Source organism: Sycon ciliatum, chromosome 8 (assembly GCF_964019385.1).
Source record: "Sycon ciliatum chromosome 8, ocSycCili1.1, whole genome shotgun sequence".
NCBI lineage: Eukaryota > Metazoa > Porifera > Calcarea > Leucosolenida > Sycettidae > Sycon > Sycon ciliatum.
The window spans coordinates 34122896-34147024 of record NC_088650.1 but is presented as its reverse complement, the minus strand read 5'-3'; the positions used below and the strand labels follow the sequence as shown (position 1 = coordinate 34147024).

The window sequence follows — 24129 nt, the reverse complement described above, 5'->3', positions numbered from 1 at the left end:
GCATCCATGCGAATTATTATTATTATTAAGTATCCATGGTTGATCTACCGTTTTAGTTTCTTGTTATAGTTATAAGCTAGAAAAGGTAAAGTGAGAGTAAGAAAATTCAGTCACTTTAATCTATACTCTAAACTGGTATATATTTGGCTGGGGATAGTGGAGGGGGGGGGGGGGGGGGGAGTCGAAGACCACGATCCAGACAATCATAATGATACGAATGATCGGATTTAGGCATGGGATACCGTCACTGTTCTTCAATAAAACATTTACTGAGCCCTGGCCAGTTATTTGAGTTTAGTGCAGCGTTACGGGTGTGTGCTGAGGAGGGGGGGGGGGGGGGCAGCACTCACACCTTACAGGAAAGTTTAGTGCAGTGTGCCGGGGGGGGGGGGGGGGGTGACAGCACTCACACCTCACTGGCAAATCTAATGCAGTGTGCTGGGGAGGGGTGGGGGGTGACAGCACTCACACCTCACTGGCAAATCTAATGCAGTGTGCTGGGGAGGGGGGGGGGGGGGGGGGAAGCAGCACGTACACCTTACTGGCATGTTTAGTGCAGTTTGCTGAGGGAAGGAGGGGGGGGGGGGGAGCACTCATACCTCACTGGCAAGCATACACAAGTGTGGCCGGTGGATTAGGATTTATCTGGCAGTCGGGTGTCGCTGAAATTGTTGGGTTCCAGGCGAAAGTGTTGATGTGAACCCAGACATCGGGCACACCTGTATTCTCGTAACCAAGAATTGCTTTGTAGTTACTGCACCTGCCTCCATTGGCATCTGTATCGACATTTGTACAGCTACTGGGACCACCAAACTTCGTGCAGATAGCCGTGTAATCTCCCTTGGTCCATGCCACTGAAGGCTGATACGCTGTGCACGATGTCGGTACCTGGTCGAAGCTTCCTGAAACGACGGATTTCCTTAGACAGATTCCCTTGTACACCCAGCCAGAGCCGGTGCATGCTGGAGTAAATGAAAACACACACACGCACGCACACACACACACACACACACACACACACCTGTCCTGTCCTGTCCTGTAGAGTCACTGCCGCAAAAGGGTCACGTGATCCCATCACTGGGAAACTTGAGAAGAGAGAGAGAGAGGACACGACGCTCGATGACGCTCCAGGTGCACGGGTAGTCGCATCCGCTTGCCGCATATGCACACGTGCTGGAAGGCTGAGCGCTCCGCTGCTGTTGGTCTATGAGCCACCCTTGAACAGCGATGCCTTCCCCGTCCCCGGACACCGCGAAAGCAGCGACCACACCTGTCACAATGCGCGGCACAACATCCCTCCGCCGGTGCCGACGCTCCGGTAGTTCCAGGTGGCACTGCGGCATCCACCGTTGAGGCACACACATGCCGGACCAAGCCACCGCGGCTTCTCAGCCACCGCCCACACCGCCCGCACTGACTGGCGCCCCGCTGCTCAGACACAGGCCGCGCACGCTCCTCCAGACACTTATGCCGAGCCATGTCTCCTTTCCGTGCAAAATCCCGTCCGCATACCGTACATACCACTCGGGGCGGAGGCTCAGGCACATTGTCAGGCTCTTGGTAGGTGCTGCGCCACTCCGCGCGAGACTCACATGCAACATCATACCATGATGCCTCCACGCCACGGGCACGTAGATCTCGGACAGCACAGTCCTTCCATCTGCGGCGTGGGCCATGTGCTGGGCGACGCTGCAAGACACACACACACACACACACACACACACACACATACACGCACGCACGCACGCACACACACACGCACGCACACACACACACACAAACACACGCACACACACACACACACGCACACACACGCACACGCGGATTGTGACAGGGAGCACAAATCACACTAGCTGCACCAGATTGTCTCAAGCAGGCAACCAGAGCATGATTGTCTCCCGCAGGCAACCATAGCATGACCAGAGCATGATGGAGCAAATACACAAACATATAGGGCACCAGACAATAGCAAGACAAGACTAGATTGGCCAGGCTATATCCACTCGAGTATGGTTTATTTGGAACATAGAAAGAAAAGGAGGTTTGTCAGCTGACAACCGCTCTATCCAGCCGCTATTCACAATCTGCTCCGAATTGAAATTTATTTTATTGATGTTGTATTACGTCGAATATGAGCTAGGCAAGGATCATTATATCCGCCATCATTGAATTTTTCATGACAGATCATAGTATACAACCATGTGAAGAACACTTTGTAAAAAGCGGCTTGCACTGATCAGACAGTCAGCCCGTCAAGTAATAGAGGATTCCCCTGCAATGCCGGCACTAACTGATCATGTGAGTCGTGAGAGCGACCCCCCTCATCCTCCTCATCTGATTCCAGCACACACCACTAGCCTACAAGGATGCCAGGGACTGGATGCATTCCTGGTGCATTATTCAGCATAGACTATAGAGACAAGCAGCAGAGCAGTTCGTGCAACCAATTACAGGGAACTTGACTTACTTGCTGTGCAAACACTGCTGATACATGCAAATGTGGCGATGCAGTCAGAGGTCGCCCTGCATGACTTGGTGCCTGTACACTTCTTAGTACACGAACCACCGCAGTCAATGTCCGTCTCATCTCCATTCTTTGCACCATCAAAACAGCTGTTAATGATGAAAGCGGGATTTTTCTTGCCTTGGAACGGCACTCTGATCTGTGACGACGTGACTATGTAGAGATCCACGGTAGCAGATACAGATCTCTTGGTACTTGCAGTCCATGCCGGGATGGGACACACGATCTGTGATGAATTCATTGTACTCACAATCGCCGTGTTTGCGTACTGTGAGGTGATGAGAGAGTCACTGAAGCGACACAAATAGCTGAGACTTGTATCCAAACCAGCAGCTGAGGAAAACACACAAACATACAACCACACTCATACTCTTGTCCGTCACTGAAGCGATAATTGCGAGCAAGCTACATTAGACATAGCAACTTGTGCTGGGATTACGCCACTCAACAGCTTGCAAGGCTGATGAATTGTCCGCCACTGATTTTGGCCTGGTCTACACCACACAGCTGATTGAAGTGGCTTCTTTCTGGCCAATGAATCCCTATTTTACATTTTTACATTTTCACACACACACACACACACACACCTGTCCTGTCCTGTAGAGCCACTACCACTAGGGTCACGTGGGCCCCCGAGGGGCAGCAAAGAGAGAGAAAGAGCACGCCACCCGATGGCGCTCCAGATGCGAGACTAGTCGGAACCGGCGAGAGCAGATACACATATGCGGGAACTTGTCCCGTTCTCTGGCCGTTGGACGGTGGCAGTGCGTTGAACAGCGATGGCGGTTGCGTCCCTGGGTTGAGCGGAAACAACGATTGCAGGTATCACAGTGAGAATTGCAGCAACTCCGAGCGGTAGTGTCACCGGTGACAACAGCAGCTGGTTCGGTCGGTACTGGGCACGAGGTAGAAGCAGAGCAACGACGCACAGCCAAGCCTCCGCGGCTCCGGAACCAACGATGACACTGAGGGCACTGACATGCACCTCTCTGCTCCGAAACCGGCTTCTGCCGTTCAGCCGTGCACTTGTGCCTAGCGAGGTCGCCCAGACGTGCGAAGTGCCGGGCGCATGTGAAACAAGTCACCGGTGCCGGTACGAGGGGATCCGGGGCATCCGAGGTGTAAGCCAACCTCCAGTCTGGGCGAAAGTCACAGGCCACTCTGTACCAGTCCGCTTCAAGGTCTGGTGAGCGGAGGTCCTTTACAGCGCAGTCTTTCCACCGCCGACGTGGGCCATGTGCCGGGCGACGAGATGGCAGGGTGCCAAACAGCAACTGTTTGGGCAATCGCACGTCGTCCATGCGGGCGACATAGCCTAGCCACTCGAGGCGCCGATGCTGAACCTTGGTGACGATGGTTTCAGAGTCAAACTACCACTCAAGCAGCTGGTTGTTTGATATGTGGTCATCCCAGCAATGATGGCGTGTGATACCCAATGTCGACCGCACGCATCGCATGTGGAAAACAGACATGCGACGAAGGTCCTGCTTCAGCGGCACACACACACACACACACACACACACACATCATAAAATCGATAAGCCATGTCATGTGACCCACCAGTGGGAACCTAATAATACAGGCTGACCTCTCTTACAGGAATCGAACGTGCTGGGCACACAAATGGCGTATAGACAGGCCTACAACATCAGGAGATAAAGTGGGCCATGCACACCATCCTTGCACCAAACACATCTTCTTTGCTGACAGCAAGGGAAAATGCAAGTCTTCTTCGCTTGCCGCAAATGCTTAACTGCATCTTCTGTGCTGACCGCAAGGACAATGTGGTTGTGTGGTTGATGTTTGACTGCAATGGTGCATACAAATACTTAGGGAGCATCTCATAAGTTCGCATTTATTTTGCAAACGTAACGCATTTCGAATAGACTTTACCCCCTACCTCCCCCCTCTATTCGAAAGTCTTATCGCACATTTTCTGTGTTTATCTACTGTACACATCCATGCGGTCCCATGCTATGGTATGCGCGTATGTACATGATTGTACAATCAGTCATGTACATGTACACGAATGTTTTGCTAGAGCGGTCGTGAATGGCATACAGTAGTACCGCATTTTAATACTGAGTACAAAGTACAATCAATGACATGTACACGCAAATAAGCATAGTTCCTCCACAACAACTGTACTGCTGTAAACGCTGGCCAGGTACACAGTTTGATCAGGCTGGTGTGACATTTGACACCTCTGAGTAGCCTGCATGCATGTAGCTGATCTGCAAACACAGGTAGATCTCCACCTAAACACACTCATTTGCTGCAGGGATCTAGCACTAGTAGTACAGTAGATTGTACAGTTCCAGAAAATGTGCGAACAGTCATTTTTCTATTCGAAATGGCCGCTACCCCCCTACCCCCGTTTCGAAATGCGTTACGTTTAGAAACAAAATGCGAACTTATGAGATGCTCCCTTACCTGAACCTTGTGCAGATATTTGCCATGCAAGTACTATTGTGCAACTACTGGTGAGGATATTGAAATCCGTTGAGAAGTCAAGCGGTCACAGGACACTGGCCTTACAGCCACGAGCGCTGTCGGTCCAGTTTTTACACTGTGTACGTGAACTAAAGACTCAGGGCTCACCACGACCATACAAAATTCAAAAAGCGTCGACCACCATTTTGAAAACATGGCGATGCCGCCAATGCCAGAGTTTGTGCAGTCATAGCGGCTACGCACCCGAGTTCATGCTCATCGATGTACAGCGATGTACAGTCTAGTCGTGAAATACCGGTATTTTACGACTCCCTGGTCTACTCTGTACAGCGAAGGGCCAGTGCCGAAGCGAATCTTGTTGTTTGATGTCGGGAAAGACACGCGGAGAAGACGTCCTTTCTCCAAGCCATCTTGGTCATTTTTCTCAATCCGCTGGTGGGTGCAGGCGCGTCGGAACGACTTTGGAAGTGGGGCGGCCATGGAAGGGGGGTGCGGGGGTCCTCCCCCGGGAAAAAATTTCAAAAATTAAAGCCAATTGCAAGCATTTCCGGGCATTTGGTGCCATTTCAGTGTATGGTAACTACAATGAAAGACTTTTTGATTCTGCAAAAAACCAAGAAGATGCTACGATCGGGGACAAACATTACCCTCCCCCGGGAAAAAAATTCAAAAATTGAAGCCAATTGCAAGCATTCCCAGGCATTTGGTGCCATTTCAGTGTACATGGACTTTTGATTCTGCAACAAACCACGATCGGGGACAAGGATTTGCCACGTTTGCGCTGAGATCATCGCGCTTTGTTGCAGTGTGCTAAAAATAAAAATAAAATAAAAAATAAAAAAAACGGCCGAAAAAGTGGGGCGGCCATGGCCGCCCCGGCCGGTGCGGTTCCGACGCCCTTGGGGTGTCGACCAAGATATGTCCGTGAGGTACTGGTGAACTTGAGTCCTGGCATCTACAAGAATTTGCCGCGCCTAGCTAACCAATGTTGCCAGTAGAACTCAGCGTTTCCTGATCGCGACTCGGCACACTCTTTTCTGTTTGGCCTCGCAGCTTTCACGCTGCGAGTGGGGAGTTTCCTGGCCAGAAATGAATCCCTTAGTCATGACCATGATGAGAGGTGACTGGTATGATCCCTGACTGGCATGAGTCCTTAGCTTGAGTCAACACGAAGGTAAACTCTTCACTTGGAACGCTTGTTGTCTCCTCCGTCCTTTCTTGTTGCACTTGCAGATATGCGCACGGCTGCCAGTTTTTGTTGGTGCGCGCGGCGACGCACGGCCGACCTTGATGCCTTCAAAAAAGTAGAACAGCGGTTCTCCTTGGCTGATTCTCACCATCGATAGCTCATTTTCAAGGTCTTGGAATTCTCTATCGGTTTACCGTCCCCGATTTTTAATTTTCTCTTCATTCACTTGTTCGCACGCCTTCGCGTTTGAGTGATTTCACCATCCGATCTCAGCCAAACGAAGGCCAAATCGAAAAATTCGAGACGGTAACCCTCCAAAGACACACCTTCTGAACACGAATCCACAATGGCCTAATGTCTAAAACCAACGAATACAGCCAAGCTCCACTCAGAAAACACCCCACAATTGCAAGAAACAGCCCGTTTTGCCGTGCGCTGATTGGTCAAATCCAAATGACCGTTATTGACGCTTTGTATAGTCGTGGTGAGCCCTGAGTCAGTGCATGTTCGTACCAGTGTGTGTACCAGTGTGTGTACCAGTGTGTGTACCAGTGTGTGTACCAGTGTGTGTACCAGTGTGTGTACCAGTGTGTGTACCAGTGTGTGTACCAGTGTGTGTACCAGTGTGTGTACCAGTGTGTGTACCAGTGTGTGTACCAGTGTGTGTACTAGTGTGTGTACCAATGTGTGTACCAATGTGTGTACCAGTGTGTGTACCAATGTGTGTACCAATGTGTGTACCAGTGTGTGTACCAGTGCGTGTACCAGTGTGTGTGCTGCTTTTGTACGTGACATTAAGTTACCCACTACCACAGATACACTAATGATGAAGGTAAAGTACTCAAAGTTCATTTCTTGTACATCAGTGATCATCAGTGATCATCAGTGATCATCAGTGATCATCAGTGATCATCAGTGATCATCAGTGATCATCAGTGATCATCAGTGATGAGACAAGCAGACGTTACTCACTGTTCAGCGTAATGCTTCCTGGTTTCTGGGATGCAGCAAGGACAGCAGCTAAAGGACACATACACACACACAGACACGGACAGACACACAGACACACACACACACACACACACACACACAGACACACACACACACACACACACAAACATGGGCAGAAAACCAGCATGCAAGCTCAGTAAGGAAATTCAAATAATTACTTCAAGTTTGTACCTCAGGACTGTTCAAACCTCCTGCAAACAATGCAGCGCACCCTGTCAAGGCGATCACTCCGAAATGGCAGAATAACCTGTCAAGGCGATCACTCCGAAAAGGCAGCACACCTTGTCAAGGCGATCACTCCGAAAAGGCAGCACACCTTGTCAAGGCGATCACTCCGAAAAGGCAGCACACCTTGTCAAGGCGATCACTCCGAAATGGCAGCACACCTTGTCAAGGCGATCACTCCGAAATGGCAGCACACCTTGTCAAGGCGATCACTCCGAAATGGCAGCACACCTTGTCAAGGCGATCACTCCGAAATGGCAGCACACCTTGTCAAGGCGATCACTCCGAAATGGCAGCACGCCTTGTCAAGGCGATCACTCCGAAATGGCAGCACACCTTGTCAAGGCGATCACTCCGAAATGGCAGCACACCTTGTCAAGGCGATCACTCCGAAATGGCAGCACACCTTGTCAAGGCGATCACTCCGAAATGGCAGCACACCTTGTCAAGGCGATCACTCCGAAAAGGCAGCACACCTTGTCAAGGCGATCACTCCGATATGGCAGAATAACCTGTCAAGGCGATCACTCCGAAATGGCAACCACCTGACCTAGACGACAGCTAAAACCCGCATGTGAAAAATACTCGCACTCGCATGCCTAGTTGACTCCGGCATTTGACAACCTGGATAGCCCTGACATTACATTTCCTGGCTAACCCAGGTATCAAAGAGCCTGGCTAGCCTTGGCAGTACACGACCTGGCTAGCCCTGGCAGTACACAGCCTAATTAAGCCAGGTATAACATAGCTTGCTAGCCCTGGAATTACACAGCCTAATTAAGCCAGGTATAACAAAGGCTGGCTAGCCCTGGCATTACACAGCCTAATTAAGCCAGGTATAACAAAGGCTGGCTAGCCCTGGCATTACACAGCCTAATTAAGCCAGGCATAACAAAGCCTGGCTAGCCCTGGCATTATTATCATTATTATTATTATACGCATTCCCGCGTTGAAGTGTAGCAGCAGTATGTTGCGTCCACAGCTTCGCTTATGCAGAATGGCTTGGGTGAGAGGAGAGGGGAGAGAAAGCAACAAAGCAACCAACATCTATGAAATTGGTCACAATAACATGAAGAGAACCAACCTACATATGCATGATTGCACAAGAATGGAGACGACAACATATAATGGCTATAATCATTGTGCCACAAAACCGGCATTACACAGCCTAATTAAGCCAGGTATAACACAGCCTGGCTAGGTCTGGCATTACATCGCCTGGCTAGCCATGGCATTAGAGCTGGAGCAAGTGAAAAGGGATGTTATCCCGATTTTTGTGCATTTTGAGTTATCAACAGATTCTTGCAGCCAGAAGATGTACGAATCAAATGGAAAAAAACGATTGAAAATCGATACACGGATAGCAAAGTCACGGGCTTTTGTTCTACACTATTTTCCTAAAAACATCGCACGTTTTCATAGACAATCTTCATGCTGTGCACCTTCGGAGGTACTCAGTAGCCTGGGAAGGTTCGGGTGCGGTCGTGACGACCTACAGTTCTGCTGCTGCGTCCACATTCACTCGCTGTCCAAGATAATGTTCACTTTAGTCATCGCGAGTCATCGTTCTCGTCGTCAGATTGATTTGAATTTTCAATGGCGTTCTCTTCCTCACCCAAAAATTCAGCCTCATGTTCTCCCAGGCTAGAAGAGATTTCAGCGCTTCGTTGATGGTGAGCCATTTACCCAGGCTAGGAGAGATTTCAGCGCTTCGTTGATGATGAAACATTTACGGTAGCTCATGGTGTGTATACACGCCAACCCAAGGACTCAGAGGGAAGCAAAGGCAGCCAACCCAAGGACTCAGAGGGAAGCGAAGGCAGCCAGGCAGCTGCCTTGAAAGTAAGTTCCTTTGTCTTTTCCGCTCGCGCATGCTGCGCGTGCAGCGGAGGTCGCGCTGTCGATCGATCGATTTTTGATCGCCAATGCGTGGTATGTGGGTCGATTGGCAATGCGTGGTATGTGTGGTATGTGGGTGGATTTAGACAGGGTTTTCTTCTACAGTATCAGTAGCCTGTAGGATTCTGGTTCTCCTATGCACAGAGGCTGAGAGCGGTTTTGCTCTAAAGAAATCACGTATCACCAAAAAAACCACGGTTTCAAGTTAACGTGACAGCCGGATATCAGCAGATTCACTTCAAGTGCGATTATCTCAAAAATCACGTGCCGCAGAATAACGTCCCTTTTCGCTTGCGCTGGCTCAATTTAATTTATTATATTACATTGCCTGGATAGCCCTGGCATTACATGGCCGGGCTAGCCCTGGCACTACATCATCTGGTTAGCCCTGGCATTACATGGCCTGGCTAGCCCTGGCATTACATCGCCTGGCTGTCCCTGGTATTACATTGCCTGGCTGGCACTGGCATGACATCGCCTGACTAACCCTGGTATTACATTGCCTGGCTGGCACTGGCATGACATCGCCTGGCTAACCCTGGTATTACACTGCCTGGCTGGCACTGGCATGACATCGCCTGGCTAACCCTGGCATTACATTGCCTGGCTGGCACTGGCATTACATCGCCTGGCTAACCCTGGCATTACATTGCCTGGCTGGCACTGGCATGACATCGCCTGGCTAACCCTGGCATTACATTGCCTGGCTGGCACTGGCATGACATCGCCTGGCTAACCCTGGCATTACATTGCCTGGCTGGCACTGGCATGACATCGCCTGGCTATCCCTGGTATTACATCGCCTGGATGAACTACTAGTGTACATGTACAGTATTTATATTGGAAAAAAACTTACTGAACATGGTAGCCTTGAGGTGTATTCCAGTGAGCATGTAAGCAAAGCAGAACACAGTAAATTACAATTGAGTTAAATCGGTAATGATTAGACATTACCACCACCACCACAGCTCACTGCACCACACCACCATCGAATGAGTAGTATCCAAGGAGACAATCGAATGAGTTGTAGTATCCAAGGAGACAATCGAATGAGTTGTAGTATCCAAGGAGACAATCGAATGAGTTGTAGTATCCAAGGAGACAATCGAATGAGTTGTAGTATCCAAGGAGACAATCGAATGAGTTGTAGTATCCAAGGAGACAATCGAATGAGTTGTAGTATCCAAGGAGACAATCGAATGAGTTGTAGTATCCAAGGAGACGATGCGAGAGCACAGTACCTGAACCAATGTGCCTTGGACCGCGGATTTAGGGACTTAGGGAAGTTCTAAATGTTTTGTGATCTCTGCAACTGGCAATCCCGATCACAACCTTGACCTCATGACCATACATACGGTCCGTGTCAGAAGTGACATATGCAAACATGCATTGATTAACCCTGCAACAAAGGGTCGACAAGAGCAAAACTCAGGACCTGGATACAGTAGTTTTTGTTATGAAAATATTCCGATTGTAGAAAGGCTTGCTCACAATGAGCGAAAGGGTATTCAGTCGTTCCTCGAGCCACAAAACTGATGTTTTTTTTCAATGTATGGTTCAAAGCCAGGAGCTGCAAACACCAGTACGTGTCATCATTCTCCCTTATCCCTTACACACACACTTTCTCCGGATTATGAAATCTCTCAGTTCCAACCCCTCCCCTCCCACTCACCATTTGCCAACTGGCAATGCCGGCGAACGGAATTTCTGTATTTCCTTGAAACCAGAGCGTGACCTTGACCGACTCGCTGAAAGTCGCCAAACTGACAAAGCCCCAGTCTGGTACGGTGCTGCACACAGTCATGGACATGACAAGAATGACAGAAAAACAAACATGCATGATTCACACAAGCCAAGAACATCAGAGTACAGTACGTAAAGAACAGTGGTGCAGAAGACATGTCTAAGAACTACCAGTGTAGACCTGGCAAAACCAGACAGCTACACTGTCATTACACGAGTAGCTTGCTACACCATGCTAAGCTGGAGAACTGTCTGCACTGGCATGATATACTAGCAGTGCTGCCAGCATTCCATATTTTTCCGTATTTGTACGGAAAATCACTCCTTCGTCCGCAGTACGGAATTTGAGCATAATGGTACGGAAAATTGAAGAGTACTTATCAGCTACAGATATGTACTTGTATGTAGAAGCATTGCAAGCGCAAGCTGAGCGATGAATATCCCTATGCCAAAGAGAGTGCATGTCATGCTTCGACTACATGTATATGTAGCACAAAATAGCATGTTGTGGTACAGTCACACATGTTTTGCATCAGCAAATTCAGCCAGCAACAAGCATGTGAGTGTCAAAAAAGCACAATACAAGCAATGCACACGGCAGTACATTGGTAGTACGGAAAAACACTGCAAAATACGGAAAATCAGGAGACGCAGTACGCAAAATAGACCCAATAGGTTGGCAGCACTGTGCTAGTACTTGCTCTGCATCATTACAATTGTCGATTCGCACATCGCAATGTTTGTGACTTGGCTCGTCTTAGTTAGACTGTCGTAATCGCTGTTTTCTGTGTTCGAACATTGGTGCGACCTTTCCTGCGCAATGTTTACTTGTTACTGAAGCCGTGGTGGTCTCGGACGTTGTCGGAGCTCCCTTCCGCACCAAGAAAATTCATCGCACTCCGCACTATTCCGCCCCAGAGTGCATATCGTTTTTCGGGAGTTCGTGCGGTCCCGCATCGCTCCTTGGGCATTTATCAAGACTGCAAGCTCGGGTATAAGAATCCTGCTATCTCTCCTGAATACGAAATGCTGAACTTGACGGTGACAAGAACAAAGTGTTCTCAAATTCCTAAAATGCGATACTTGTGGCGCATATTGCTGCGAAGGTAGCAGGTCTGAAAACACCAACAAAATCAGCGAAGCTCTTGCCAAGGAAAGAAGGTGCGGAACTGCTTACCCTATCCCGCTGGAAGGTCGTTACAGTGTACTTGAAAAATGCTAGCTTGCCTTCATCGCCTGCCACCTGGAGGCATGGATTGCTTGAAAACGAAGTTTCTTGACCTGAATTTGAACACGCGTCTTGTTCAGCGTGTTTAGTGCTGAAGGGTCTGCCTCAAACTCTGATGAAGACGACGACCTTAGCTGCAAGTGAAGCGAAGCGGGAGGCCACAAACTAAAGCTTGGTCCGTCGACAATGCTCTGCCTCAATTTCTAGCTGATTTCTTTGCCCTTAGAGTGGAAAAAATAAATTCGAAGAATCGCTCTGGGAAGCGACAATTTTAAAAAACGACGCGGAGGAAGTAACTGGCACTAATAGTTGGTATTTCACGAGAGGAGGGACTTCATCGTGGAGTGGTGACTCCCCATACCATGACCTAGAACAAGCCTGGTTCTTTTGTGTCCGTCTTGATTGACTGTAACTCTAATCCTGACCCTAACCCTAACCCCTAGCCGTAACCCTAGCCGTAACCCTAACCCCTAGCCGTATCCATAACCCTAACCCCTAGCCGTAACCCTAACCCTACCTCCAATCCCTAACCCTAACCCCTAGCCGTATCCATAACCCTAACCCTCCCCATCCAACGACGTAAAACAATCCTAACCCTCACCATACAACGACGTAAAACAATCCTGGTTCTTTCGTATCCGTCTTGATCGTTACATTTGTAGGCACCGACGTCGCTGTTTGACGGCTGGATGTGAACTTGCAGGTAAACGAGGGATTGAACGATGGGTGAAAGAGGTTGGACAAACCTGGCATAACACACACAGAACACAAAGAGTGGACTCGGATGGAGAGCCAAGGATAAATTTATAGAAACGAAAAGGACCAAGGGCCTACAAGTTATGCTATAATAGGCTGTTGGAGTGTGCATCCAAGATGTGCTAGACCTCGTACCCAGTAGCTGTAGACCGTCAGTACTGTATGTCAGTGTCATGCAATGTTATCACATGACCTGATTGTGCAATGTTATCACATGACCTGATTGTTTAGTAACCGGCGGTGTTAGTGGACATTATAGCGTAACTTGTAGTTCCTTGGTCCTTTTCTTTTCTATAGAACAAAGAGTGCTTGGAACAAAGTCTGTGCATATAATACTGTGAAAATGCACGTACAGTTGAACATCGATTATCCGACCACCTCTGGGCAGACAACTGTCAGGCGGTGTTCAGATAAGGCAAATGTTCCGGATAAGAAAAAACTGTCACTCACACACTTTCAGTGGTGATTACTAGCCGCACGACCTTTTTACTTTTTACTTTTAAAATTTTTCGTATTTTTGAATGGCTCACTACATGCACAGTGCGTACTCTACGGCACGTGCGCCCAAAAAAACTGTTACGGATAATCGAATGGTCGGATAGTCGATGTGCGGATAATCGATATTCAACTGTAGCATTATTCAAAACAATTTTCAGAAGCGGGCTGGTATCATAATACAAGTTGTAGTCCGGTACTTAGATGGACTCTTAAACCCAGTGCTTCCATGCTTATTGGTATATCTAACCTACCAGCATGGTGGGATGTAAGCTTACCGGATGTAGCAAACTCCAGACGTGCACCACCTCGTGATGGTATCATTGTAACATTGACGTTCATCCAGTACGGACACGTGGGCACTAGACCACACTGCGGAGTGGAAGTACCTCCAGTAGTACCGCCAGTACTACCCGTTCCACCGGATGAGGCGTCCGAAACGACGTTCTTCAAGTACAACTTTCCACCTGTTCCCGGTTGGATGGTGATGTCTTTGTTTGCATCCGTTGTTATGGTGATGTGCCCATTCTTTGTACTCACTTCCGGACTGCAGGCAGAGAGAGAGAGAGAGAGAGAGAGAGAGAGAGAGAGAGAGAGAGAGAGAGAGAGAGAGAGAGAGAGAGAGAGAGAGAGAGAGAGAGAGAGAGAGAGAGAGAGAGAGAGAGAGAGAGAGAGAGAGAGAGAGAGAGAGAGAGAGAGAGAGAGAGAGAGAGAGAGAGAGAAGAGAGAGAGATAGAGAGAGAGAGAGATAGAGAGAGAGAGAGACAGAGAGAGAGAGAGAGAGACAGAGAGACAGAGAGACAGAGAGACAGAGAGACAGAGAGAGACAGAGACAGGGAGACAGAGAGAGACAGAGAGAGAGACAGAGAGAGAGACAGAGAGAGAGACAGAGAGAGAGAGAGAGAGAGAGAGAGAGAGAGAGAGAGAGAGAGAGAGAGAGAGAGAGAGAGAGAGAGAGAGAGAGAGAGAGAGAGACAGAGAGACAGAGAGAGAGACAGAGAGAAAGAGAGAGACAGAGAGAAAGAGAGAGACAGAGAGAAAGAGAGAGAGAGAGAGAAAGAGAGAGAGAGACAGAGAGGGACAGAGGGAGACAGTGAACGCAGTATGATAAATATATTCAGGTTCTGTTGATTCTCAAGTGCCTCAAATATATCTAAAGCCGATTCAGTGAAGTCTGTGTACATACTGGATGCATTACATAATCAGGCTGCTGCCCACATCGTACCATGAAAAGGTGGACTTACAAAAAAGAGGCTACGGAAATGCGTCAAGCTTCACGTCAATACTGGATACAGCGGTGCGTAAAGCTGTGTGATAATGGATACCATGGTGCGCAAACTTGCAACGCACCACAGGACCCGTGGAAGTAGTTTTTTATTGTTCCGGCCATATCACAGCCATTTTGAAGGTTTCTCTTACATCGCAAAATGATCGAGAATTGACGCCCAATACTATGAGGGCGGCAGAGTAAAAGTTGAAGTGTGGGTAAAAAAAGTTTAAAAAACATCAGCTGCACTCAAGTACTTGAGTACAGTCAGTTCATACAGTTTGTGTACGCTATGGCAGCTACACATCTTGAGTACAGTCAGTTCATACAGTTTGTGTACGCTATGGCAGCTACACATCTTGATTACAGTCAGTTCATACAGTTGTTGTACGCTATGGCAGCTACACATCTTGAGTACAGTCAGTTCATACAGTTTGTGTACGCTATGGCAGCTACACATGACCCAAGTTTTTTTATATATTATTTTTTTACAAAGAACACAAACCCAGCTCGAGACAAAAAAATAAGAACAAGAAAGATAACAGAGTTGCATGAAGGGAGAACGAAGAAACGACTAGAACACAGAAGTTGAGGGTTGACAGAAGAAACAACTATTGAGTAGGGATGGACTACTAGTATCCACTAGCGCAGCTGTGTAGGTGGGACGTTGTGGACTCCTCCGACCAGAGGTCTCGGTATCCTTGCCCACAACGTGCACCAGAGGGGGGGGGGGGGGGTAAAAAGAAAGAAAGAAGAAAGAGTTAGGCGATCAGGTAGTATGCTAGTCTGTGGTGTACACGTCGATAGCAGTCCCACAAGTTTGCTCGAGGAGGTAATTGTACACTGCTACTTTGAAGCATTGCAGCGTAAAGGGGAAGTATTGTCTATTCAACATGTCACTGCTCGTAGTCTTCAGGGTGCTGAGTCGAATGGTCTTGGTCCGACGAAGCTGAGACGCTCCCTTCCTCCTTCATTCCCAATCGAACTGCAAGCTACAATTTACAACACGTTAGCGCGCATTCCTGTCACTCGAGTTCAGCCTGGGTGTGTAAGTTGTAGCTCGCAGGCACGGTGACCAGGTGACTGACGGGCACATCAGCACGTGACCGCTTACTCAACCGTGTTCGATTGGGAATAAGGGCGTTCTTGGACCAAAACCAGTTGGCTCAGCATCCAAAAGACTACAACATCATGGACCAATCTTGTTAATCCGTGAGTTTATAAAATCGAAAAGGCGCTTTTAGTGATATTTTGCATATAAATCCCCATAGTAGAGCACAGTCACCCAGTTTCGGTGGAAGTGACGAGTTCGATTAGGAATACAGAAGGGAGCTTTCTTAGCTTCCTCGGACCAAGACCATTCGACTCGGCACTCTGCAGACTACGAGCAGTGAAATTTTGATTCTAGACCATAGTTCTCCTTTAACACCCATTCGTGGCCACAGAGTTGGTTGGGCCATGGCCTGACCCACCAGACCGATTCTGCCGCCCATGCATCACGACCTATTATCACTAGCATTTCTTACAAACACGTAGACAATGATCGTCAATGTGAATAATGCCGCCTGCCTTGTATTTTATCACCACACAGGGGCGTCGGACACGGTATGGTCACTGCGGCATTGACCGTACCACTTTTTGCCCCAGGTACCCCGTGAATCAACAAAATACACTGATCTGGGATCTAAATTTCCAAATTTTTCGGCTCAGCCACCACTCCCACACAAGTAAATTGTACTTCAGATAGCTGACTGTACCACACTAAAATACCTTCCGACGGCCCTGCCATAAATTAGTGCATAGCGGCTATTTGTGATATTTCTATCATGTCCTACGCACCCCAAACCGAACCTTACCTAGCTGTTGCAATAGTCGAGTAGCAGACCACTACCACAACAGTAAGACAGAGGACATAGGGACCCTCCATGACTGCACACAACCTCCTGGCTCAATGGACGATGGCAGCCAACGCAGAACTCCTTCAACTGCAGCACGAATGAGCCTCAGTTATACTCAGGGCTTAGGCACTCCTCTAGAATGCGGTGTTCCACGCCCAACAGTGGTGCCTGCATCTGCGTAGTCTGGAAAGTACAGCTGCCGCGTCCGTAAATCATCGACGATACATCCACTTCAGTACTGCACGTGACTGTGGTTCTTGCCATTTTAGCTTGAAACTGGCTCTGACACCATTCGACAACGTCAGGGTCTGTGATAGACCTACAATCATGTACTAGCGGTCCATTGCTGTTCTGAGCTTCATCATGAGCTGGCGTGGTGGCGCTGAAAGCTGCCAGTCACAGCGAAACCTGGGGCGGCACTATCCGTTTGCAAAGCAGTCACGGTGCATGCACGGCCACACACGCAGAACTGCAGGTCTGCCGACTCTGTGGTGGCTGAACGTTGACAAGAAACTATTACATCGCCATTGCTCTAGAACACGCAAGAGCTGCTCGCGACACTCACACTGCATTACGCACAGGCAGCTAAGAATAATAAAATAATATTCTACAGAAATATTATTCCTTCCTTCAAATTCACCTGAAATAGGTGAAATAGGTGGTCTATGCTAGCGCTAGCGCTAGTAGTACAGTCCGCAAACCAAGCGGCCATTACTAGCATTAGCACAGTGTCGATCGAGTAACCATAGTAACTAACAGTAACTATTAATTTTGCGCACAACGAAAATTCGTAAGATTTGGACCGTCCGGGTTCGAGCAACGGACGTAACTAGCATGCTAGCTAGCTGCGAAGATTCGCCAAACGCGACCGAAACAGAGCAGAACTACGAAAATAGTTTTCGTAACGGGGCCGTCCAGGCCAGGTACATGATGTACATGCACTATGAAAGTATGATGCAGGCCACGGGGTGGGTGGGTTTTAGGAGTTTCATTTTGAAAATAATCAATGAATGTACATGTACATAGAGAATGCATAATGCCCAGTTATTTCTGGGTGCCTAAGATCAAGATTGAAATCAATAAGGCCAAACTAAAGAAGGTGTGTGGTTCGACTAACATGGACATTTTTTTTACGGGCGGGCGGGCGGATTTTTTTTTTTTTAATATATTTTTTAGTACATGTAAATACACTGTACTGCCTTTAGACACCCAGTACATCGGCATTATTACGCAGTGTTATGCCATACATGTTGTATAAAGGGATCACTGGCTAATAGTAATACTTTGAAACATTGTGTAGCTCTGGAACGAGAAGAGAATAACTTCAAGCGGTGACCATGGTGACTCTGACTGTCCAAATCATCAAGCTGCACAGCACGTAGACGTGGACGTGTTCAGTCCACGTAGATCTACGTCAGTCACACGACAGCCCGCCGAAAAAAAGTTACGGTCGGGCTGAAAAATGTACGGTCGGTCGGGTGAGTCGAACCACAGACCTTCTTCAGTGTGGCCTAATATTAATAATTATTTTGTCAGACTCCGATTTTTTACCTGCAGAAAGGGTGGGTCATGGGTGCAGGGTGGGCCATGGGCCATGGGTGCAGGGTGGGCCATGGGCCATGGGTGCAGGGTGGGCCATGGGCCACGGGTGCAGGGTGGGCCATGGGCCACGGGTGCAGGGTGGGCCATGGGCCATGGGTGCAGGGTGGGCCATGGGCCATGGGTGGAGGGTGGGCCATGGGCCATGGGTGGAGGGTGGGCCATGGGCCATGGGTGGAGGGTGGGCCATGGGCCATGGGTGGAGGGTGGGCCATGGGCCATGGGTGGAGGGTGGGCCATGGGCCATGGGTGGAGGGTGGGCCATGGGCCATGGGTGGAGGGTGGGCCATGGGCCATGGGTGGAGGGTGGGCCATGGGCCATGGGTGGAGGGTGGGCCATGGGCCATGGGTGGAGGGTGGGCCATGGGCCATGGGTGGAGGGTGGGCCATGGGCCATGGGTGGAGGGTGGGCCATGGGCCATGGGTGGAGGTTGAAAAATACTACTATTAGTATTACACAAACTGTGACAAAGGCACACAATGAAAACCTTGGCAAATTAATTCCGTTGTGACTCAGAGTTTCATGGCTGAACCAATCATCAGACAACGATAATGGAATAGGAGGCAGCGCTGGTATATCTAAGTGGAGAGAGGTGTGATAATACGATAGCGAGAGGAGTAATCGCGTGAATGTATACAGGGACAGGCTATTTCAGAGGCAGATGCAGTAGGCGCAGGTCTAGCACTAACAAGCACGCGCTTAATCTCGCTCACACACTACACACACATAGTAACACCCACGCACATACACACATACACGCACACACTAACACACACACACACATACACCCACCCACAACACCCTAACGTGCACACGGGCGCACGCACACACAGACACCCACCCACCCACAACACCCTAACTCGTACCCGCACAAACACACGCACTCACGCATATACACACACCTATAGATATAAGCACACACACATACACACACACACACACATGTCCACACGCATACACAGGCATCTGCGTTCGTATGACAAATCTAAGCGCACACAAACTCCTGCAATCACGCGTCAAAAAACCCGCAGCGGTCATAGCTGTCTATGTTATAGGGGTGGCCAGCAGAAACTTGCGCTGGTGAGGGCATTTAGATACCGGCTCACTTCTCTTGTTTAGGGAGGTAGCTTTTGAAGCTTTCAGGATGTGGAACTTTTCGGGTAAGCATAGGCCACACTTCTTGCTGATGTTACTGTATGAAGGTGCTCTATCCTTGATCTCCCATCTGATGTCGAATCCGCGGTTCTCGTTTTTCAGATCCCAGATGTGCTTGGACAACTTAGTCGATGCGGCGTACTTTTCATGACGCGTGATTGCAGGAGTTTGTGTGCGCTTAGATTTGTCATACGAACGCAGATGCCTGTGTATGCGTGTGGACATGTGTGTGTGTGTATGTGTGTGTGCATATGTGTATTATGTGTGTGTGCGTGTGTTTGTGCGTGTGCGAGTTAGGGTGTTGTGGGTGGGTGGGTGTCTGTGTGTGCGTGCGTCCGTGTGCAAGTTAGGGTGTTGTGGGTGTGTGTATGTGTGTGGGTGTGTTAGTGTGTGCGTGTATGTGTGTATGTGTGTGGGTGTTACTATGTGTGTGCGTGTTGGTATGTGTGTGTGTGGTGTGTGAGCGAGATTAAGCGCGTGCTTGTTAGTGCTAGACCTGCGCCTACTGCATCTGCCTCTGAAATAGCCTGTCCCTGTATACATTCACGCGATTACTCCTCTCGCTATCGTATTATCACACCTCTCTCCACTTAGATATACCAGCGCTGCCTCCTATTCCATTATCGTTGTCTGATGATTGGTTCAGCGATGAAACTCTGAGTCACAACGGAATTAATTTGCCAAGGTTTTCATTGTGTGCCTTTGTGTACGCCGCTCTGCCTGAATCAGGCATTGAGCACTCTTGCACAACCAAAGCCTCTGTAAGCCTCTGTAAGCCTATTAGTAGTAGTAGCACTCTTCGTTTCCCAATGCCTCAATGGGTAACGTTATAACCCCGGACGGCCCCTAAAATACTTTTAGGAAACTAATTACTTCACTTCTCAACTCCACACTGCAAAATCTGACTCTTCGACTTCAGTCTTCACTGCCATTCAAATTCCAATAATCAGTGCATGATTCTAGTCTACAGTCCTGTACACCAAATTTTCGGGCCTGGCCCATCATCATGATCATCAGCCAGGGTAGTGATCATGGGCCTGGCCCATCATCATGATCATCAGCCAGGGTAGGGTGCCTTGACCGAGGTTTGCTCCAGTTTGTCTGTGGAGCCACCTCTCGCCCCTGTCGAGGGTGAGGTTTTTCAGGCCAGGTCGGCGAACACCTCTGTCGAGGCTCGCCTTGATGTGAGCGCTCGAGGCTTCTGGACGCGTGGGCAAGATGCATTTTTTGATGTAAGGGTGTTTAATCCTGACGCTTCTTCCTACGCGTCCAGAAGCCTGGACGCGCTCTTCCGGCAACATGAGGGCGCTAAGAGACTGCATTATCAGGAGAGAGTAGTCAATGTTGAGCGTGGTGCCTTTGCACCTCTTGTGTTTTCCGTGAATGGGGCTGCTGCGCCGGCATCCACGGCCTTCCTCAGGCGCCTTTGCCTCCTTACAGCTCAATCTTCGGGAGGTAGCTATTCGTCGTTGATGAGTTATTATATTATCGTTGTCGGGTGTCTTTCGCGCTGCTACGTTCCGCTGTGTTGTGTGTCAGGGGTGCTCGGTCGGCCCGTCATCGTCCAGTTCACATGCTTCGTGAGTTGGCGATGGTGGAGGGTCGGGTTCCCCTGCAGTGATTGGTGCTGCGCCGAGCTAGTTTGGTGTGAAAGTGTAACTAATGTTATTATTCTTATATATACATCAAGTAGTACTAGAGAGGCTTTGAATCGTTTTTATCAAAATCAAAATATTTGCCGGGTTGGAAGGTGGGATCAAAAAAAAAAAAAAAACAAAAAAAAATCAGCCAGGGTAGTGATGATGGGCCTGGCCCATCATCATGATCATCAGCCAGGGTAGTGATGATGGGCCTGGCCCACCATCATGATCATCAGCCAGGGTAGTGATGATGGGCCTGGCCCATCATCATGATCATCAGCCAGGGTAGTGATGATGGGCCTGGCCCATCATCATGATCATCAGCCAGGGTAGTGATGATGGGCCTGGCCCGCGAAGGTGTAATGTAAATTTGATTTTGAATCGCAGAGAAGAGAGCGTTTTTGGAATGTGGAGTTGAGAAGTGAAGTACACTGTAATTTGTTAGTTTCCTGAATATGTAAATGGCTGCGTTGGAGTTTGCGGAGAAAGGTTTCCCTAAAATACTGATATTTTACAACTCATTGTCTTGACTCTTCGTCACCCGCGCGCGCCGCGTCGACCTACCCGGTAGGTCTACTACGAAAACGTTCACATTGTTGATTGTTGTGCACAACCTCAGCTAAGCTCATGGTTTACGAGTATTCGTTAGCTTTTTTCGTTTGAACAAAATCCGTTTTCTCTGCAGACTTGCAGTACCCATGAGCCACGCATAGCATCAAAGCGGAGGCTCTTTTTTCTCCAGGTTTTCGCTCCTGTCCCTGTAAGCTGTAGCCTGCTTTGAACCAGGGAGTCGTTATACCGACTCCCTGCTGCTCTGAAAATAGAAATCTGACCACGCTTGATCGAGGCGAGGGCTGGGGCATGGCAGGGCGTGTAGGCGCTAGGCCCTTTAATATATATACTGAATGGCCCAAACAATGGCCCGCGGGTAGTCTTGTACTGTGTAAGTAGATTCTGTAGTCGCAGTGTAGAGCTATGCTGCACACGATTATCATGAGGTACATGAGGTACATGTATGTGCACGTGCAACAGGACTTACTTCCTGTGCCGTTGGGGCTCGAAAAGTGCGTAAAAGGAAAATGAGCCAGGCAGTATGGCAGTAAAAGTCCTAAAAGTCTAGCGCCATGCGCCAGTGTCCTGGTATGGTGTCTGTCTGTCAGCGCCGGTTACGGCGGTCGTCATCTTCATGATCATGGTGCATACCTGCCAAGTACTGAGAATGCTTTTTCTGGATCGCCATGGCAAAATCCAGGATTTTCCTTGGTTGTTCGGGATGTCCTATTTTTTTCCAAAAGAATCCTTTTTTTAAACTTTTGATGGCACCAACATATCGAAAATAGATGACTGATGGTGATCATCGAGTCACACTTACGCATGCTCGAGACTCAAAAGTCAAAACGGAGGTTTTACAAGGACTGTTCATGGAAGGAGCACTAGTACTGTAGGAGATCCACTGGTACATTAACTGGAGGCTATGGTGGTCCGGAATCAATAAGGACAACTACTCGCCTGTGACAGGTCATTTGAAGTCCTCCGGGACAGGTACAATAGAGAGGTTTTGCATTCCGAATTTCGGAATGATTTTCGACTGTGCTTTTCCGAAAAAAGCGCGTTCCGAAAAACGGTATTTTCAGTGTTTTGCATTCCGAAAATCTGATTCGACTTCGTTTCCAAGGGTTGCCATGCAAAACAAAATGGAGAGCGTCGAAGTGGTTGAGCAGGATCAAATCTATGTGCGCAGGTCAAACTGAATTATTTGGGTGCGGTTCGAAGACGAGGACGGACTGATGGTGGACCAAGTGATCCAACAGCTGAAGACGAGGTTGGCGAACTACTGTCTTGTACTGTTAGTAGGCTCCAGGGCAAAGGAAGATAGAGTGTGATGAAGTGTGAGAAGATTAGTCAACATGGCGAGATCAGCGAGAGCAGCAAAACCAGCAAAAATCAAAACTACATACGTGGAAATTTTTTCAAATAATCGAGAGCAGCAGAAAGCAAAAATACAAACATGAAAAATACACTTTTTTGTATTCAAATATGCACTCCCAAACATGAAAGAGCCGAAAATCCATTTTCAGAAAACCATGCACTTTCGCCACCACACTTCCGAATGTTCGACTACTTTTTCGACTGCTGCCGCCACATTCCGAAAATAATTCCGAAATTCGGAATGCAAAACCTCTCTAATCAAGCTTGTTTCGTGTGTACAGTGAATTTCGGGATATTCGACAGGAATTTCGGGATCGCGGGAGTTCATCCAAAATTACGGGATAACCCCGAAAAATCTGGATACTTGGCAGGTATGATGGTCTTGGTCGCGGTACGGGCAAAGTAAATGTGCTTACATACATGTACAATCAGTCAATCATGAATGTATGACACAAAATCTCAATACAAAAAAAATGATCAGAACGCCTGCAATCTGAAGAAAAGACTCAATCCTGTGTTGCCATAACGGGAACTGAAACCCAACACAAATCTAAGAAGATGGCAAGTACAGACAGTTCTAAGAAGATGGCACGTACAGAGAGTTGAGTTGGCAGTACAGACTCAGTGCACACACAGTGATACAGTGTACATGGATATACATGTATGGTATCTCCAGGATTTTTTAGTAAAGAGCTCCCACTCCTGGAAATATGGTATCTCCAGGATTGTTTAGCACAGAGCTCCCACGCCCCACGGCTGGAATGATAGTAGCGAATTGAGCACGACCAAGTGTCAATGTAGCGTCGAAGAAATCATTGTTTCACTCACACAGTCACACTCTTCATGCCATCATGCCATCATGTCCATACACACAGGTATTACAATATTATTATTCATCTGCCACTACCTTTCTCACATACACTATATTCATCTGCCACTACCTTTCTCACATACACTATATTCATCTGCCACTACCTTTCTCACATACACTATATTCATCTGCCAGACTGCCACTACCTTTCTCACATACACTATATTCATCTGCCAGACTGCCACTACCTTTCTCACATACACTATATTCATCTGCCACTACCTTTCTCACATACACTATATTCA

At 48.4% G+C, this 24129-nt stretch overlaps 1 protein-coding gene across 1 annotated transcript; it reads right to left on the bottom strand.

Moving 5' to 3' along the window:
- Positions 1-387: 387 nt before the first annotated feature.
- On the bottom strand, positions 388-17280 carry LOC135822845 (uncharacterized). The gene is made up of 8 exons (XM_065335680.1): positions 16648-17280; positions 13803-14071; positions 12875-13019; positions 10975-11092; positions 10159-10171; positions 7140-7187; positions 2468-2857; positions 388-962 (listed from the first exon to the last, which is right to left on the bottom strand). Exons 1-8 carry the CDS (start codon positions 16716-16718, stop codon positions 601-603), a joined length of 1416 nt encoding a protein of 471 aa, XP_065191752.1. The 5' UTR covers positions 16719-17280; the 3' UTR covers positions 388-600.
- Between the last annotated feature and the right edge of the window lie 6849 nt (positions 17281-24129).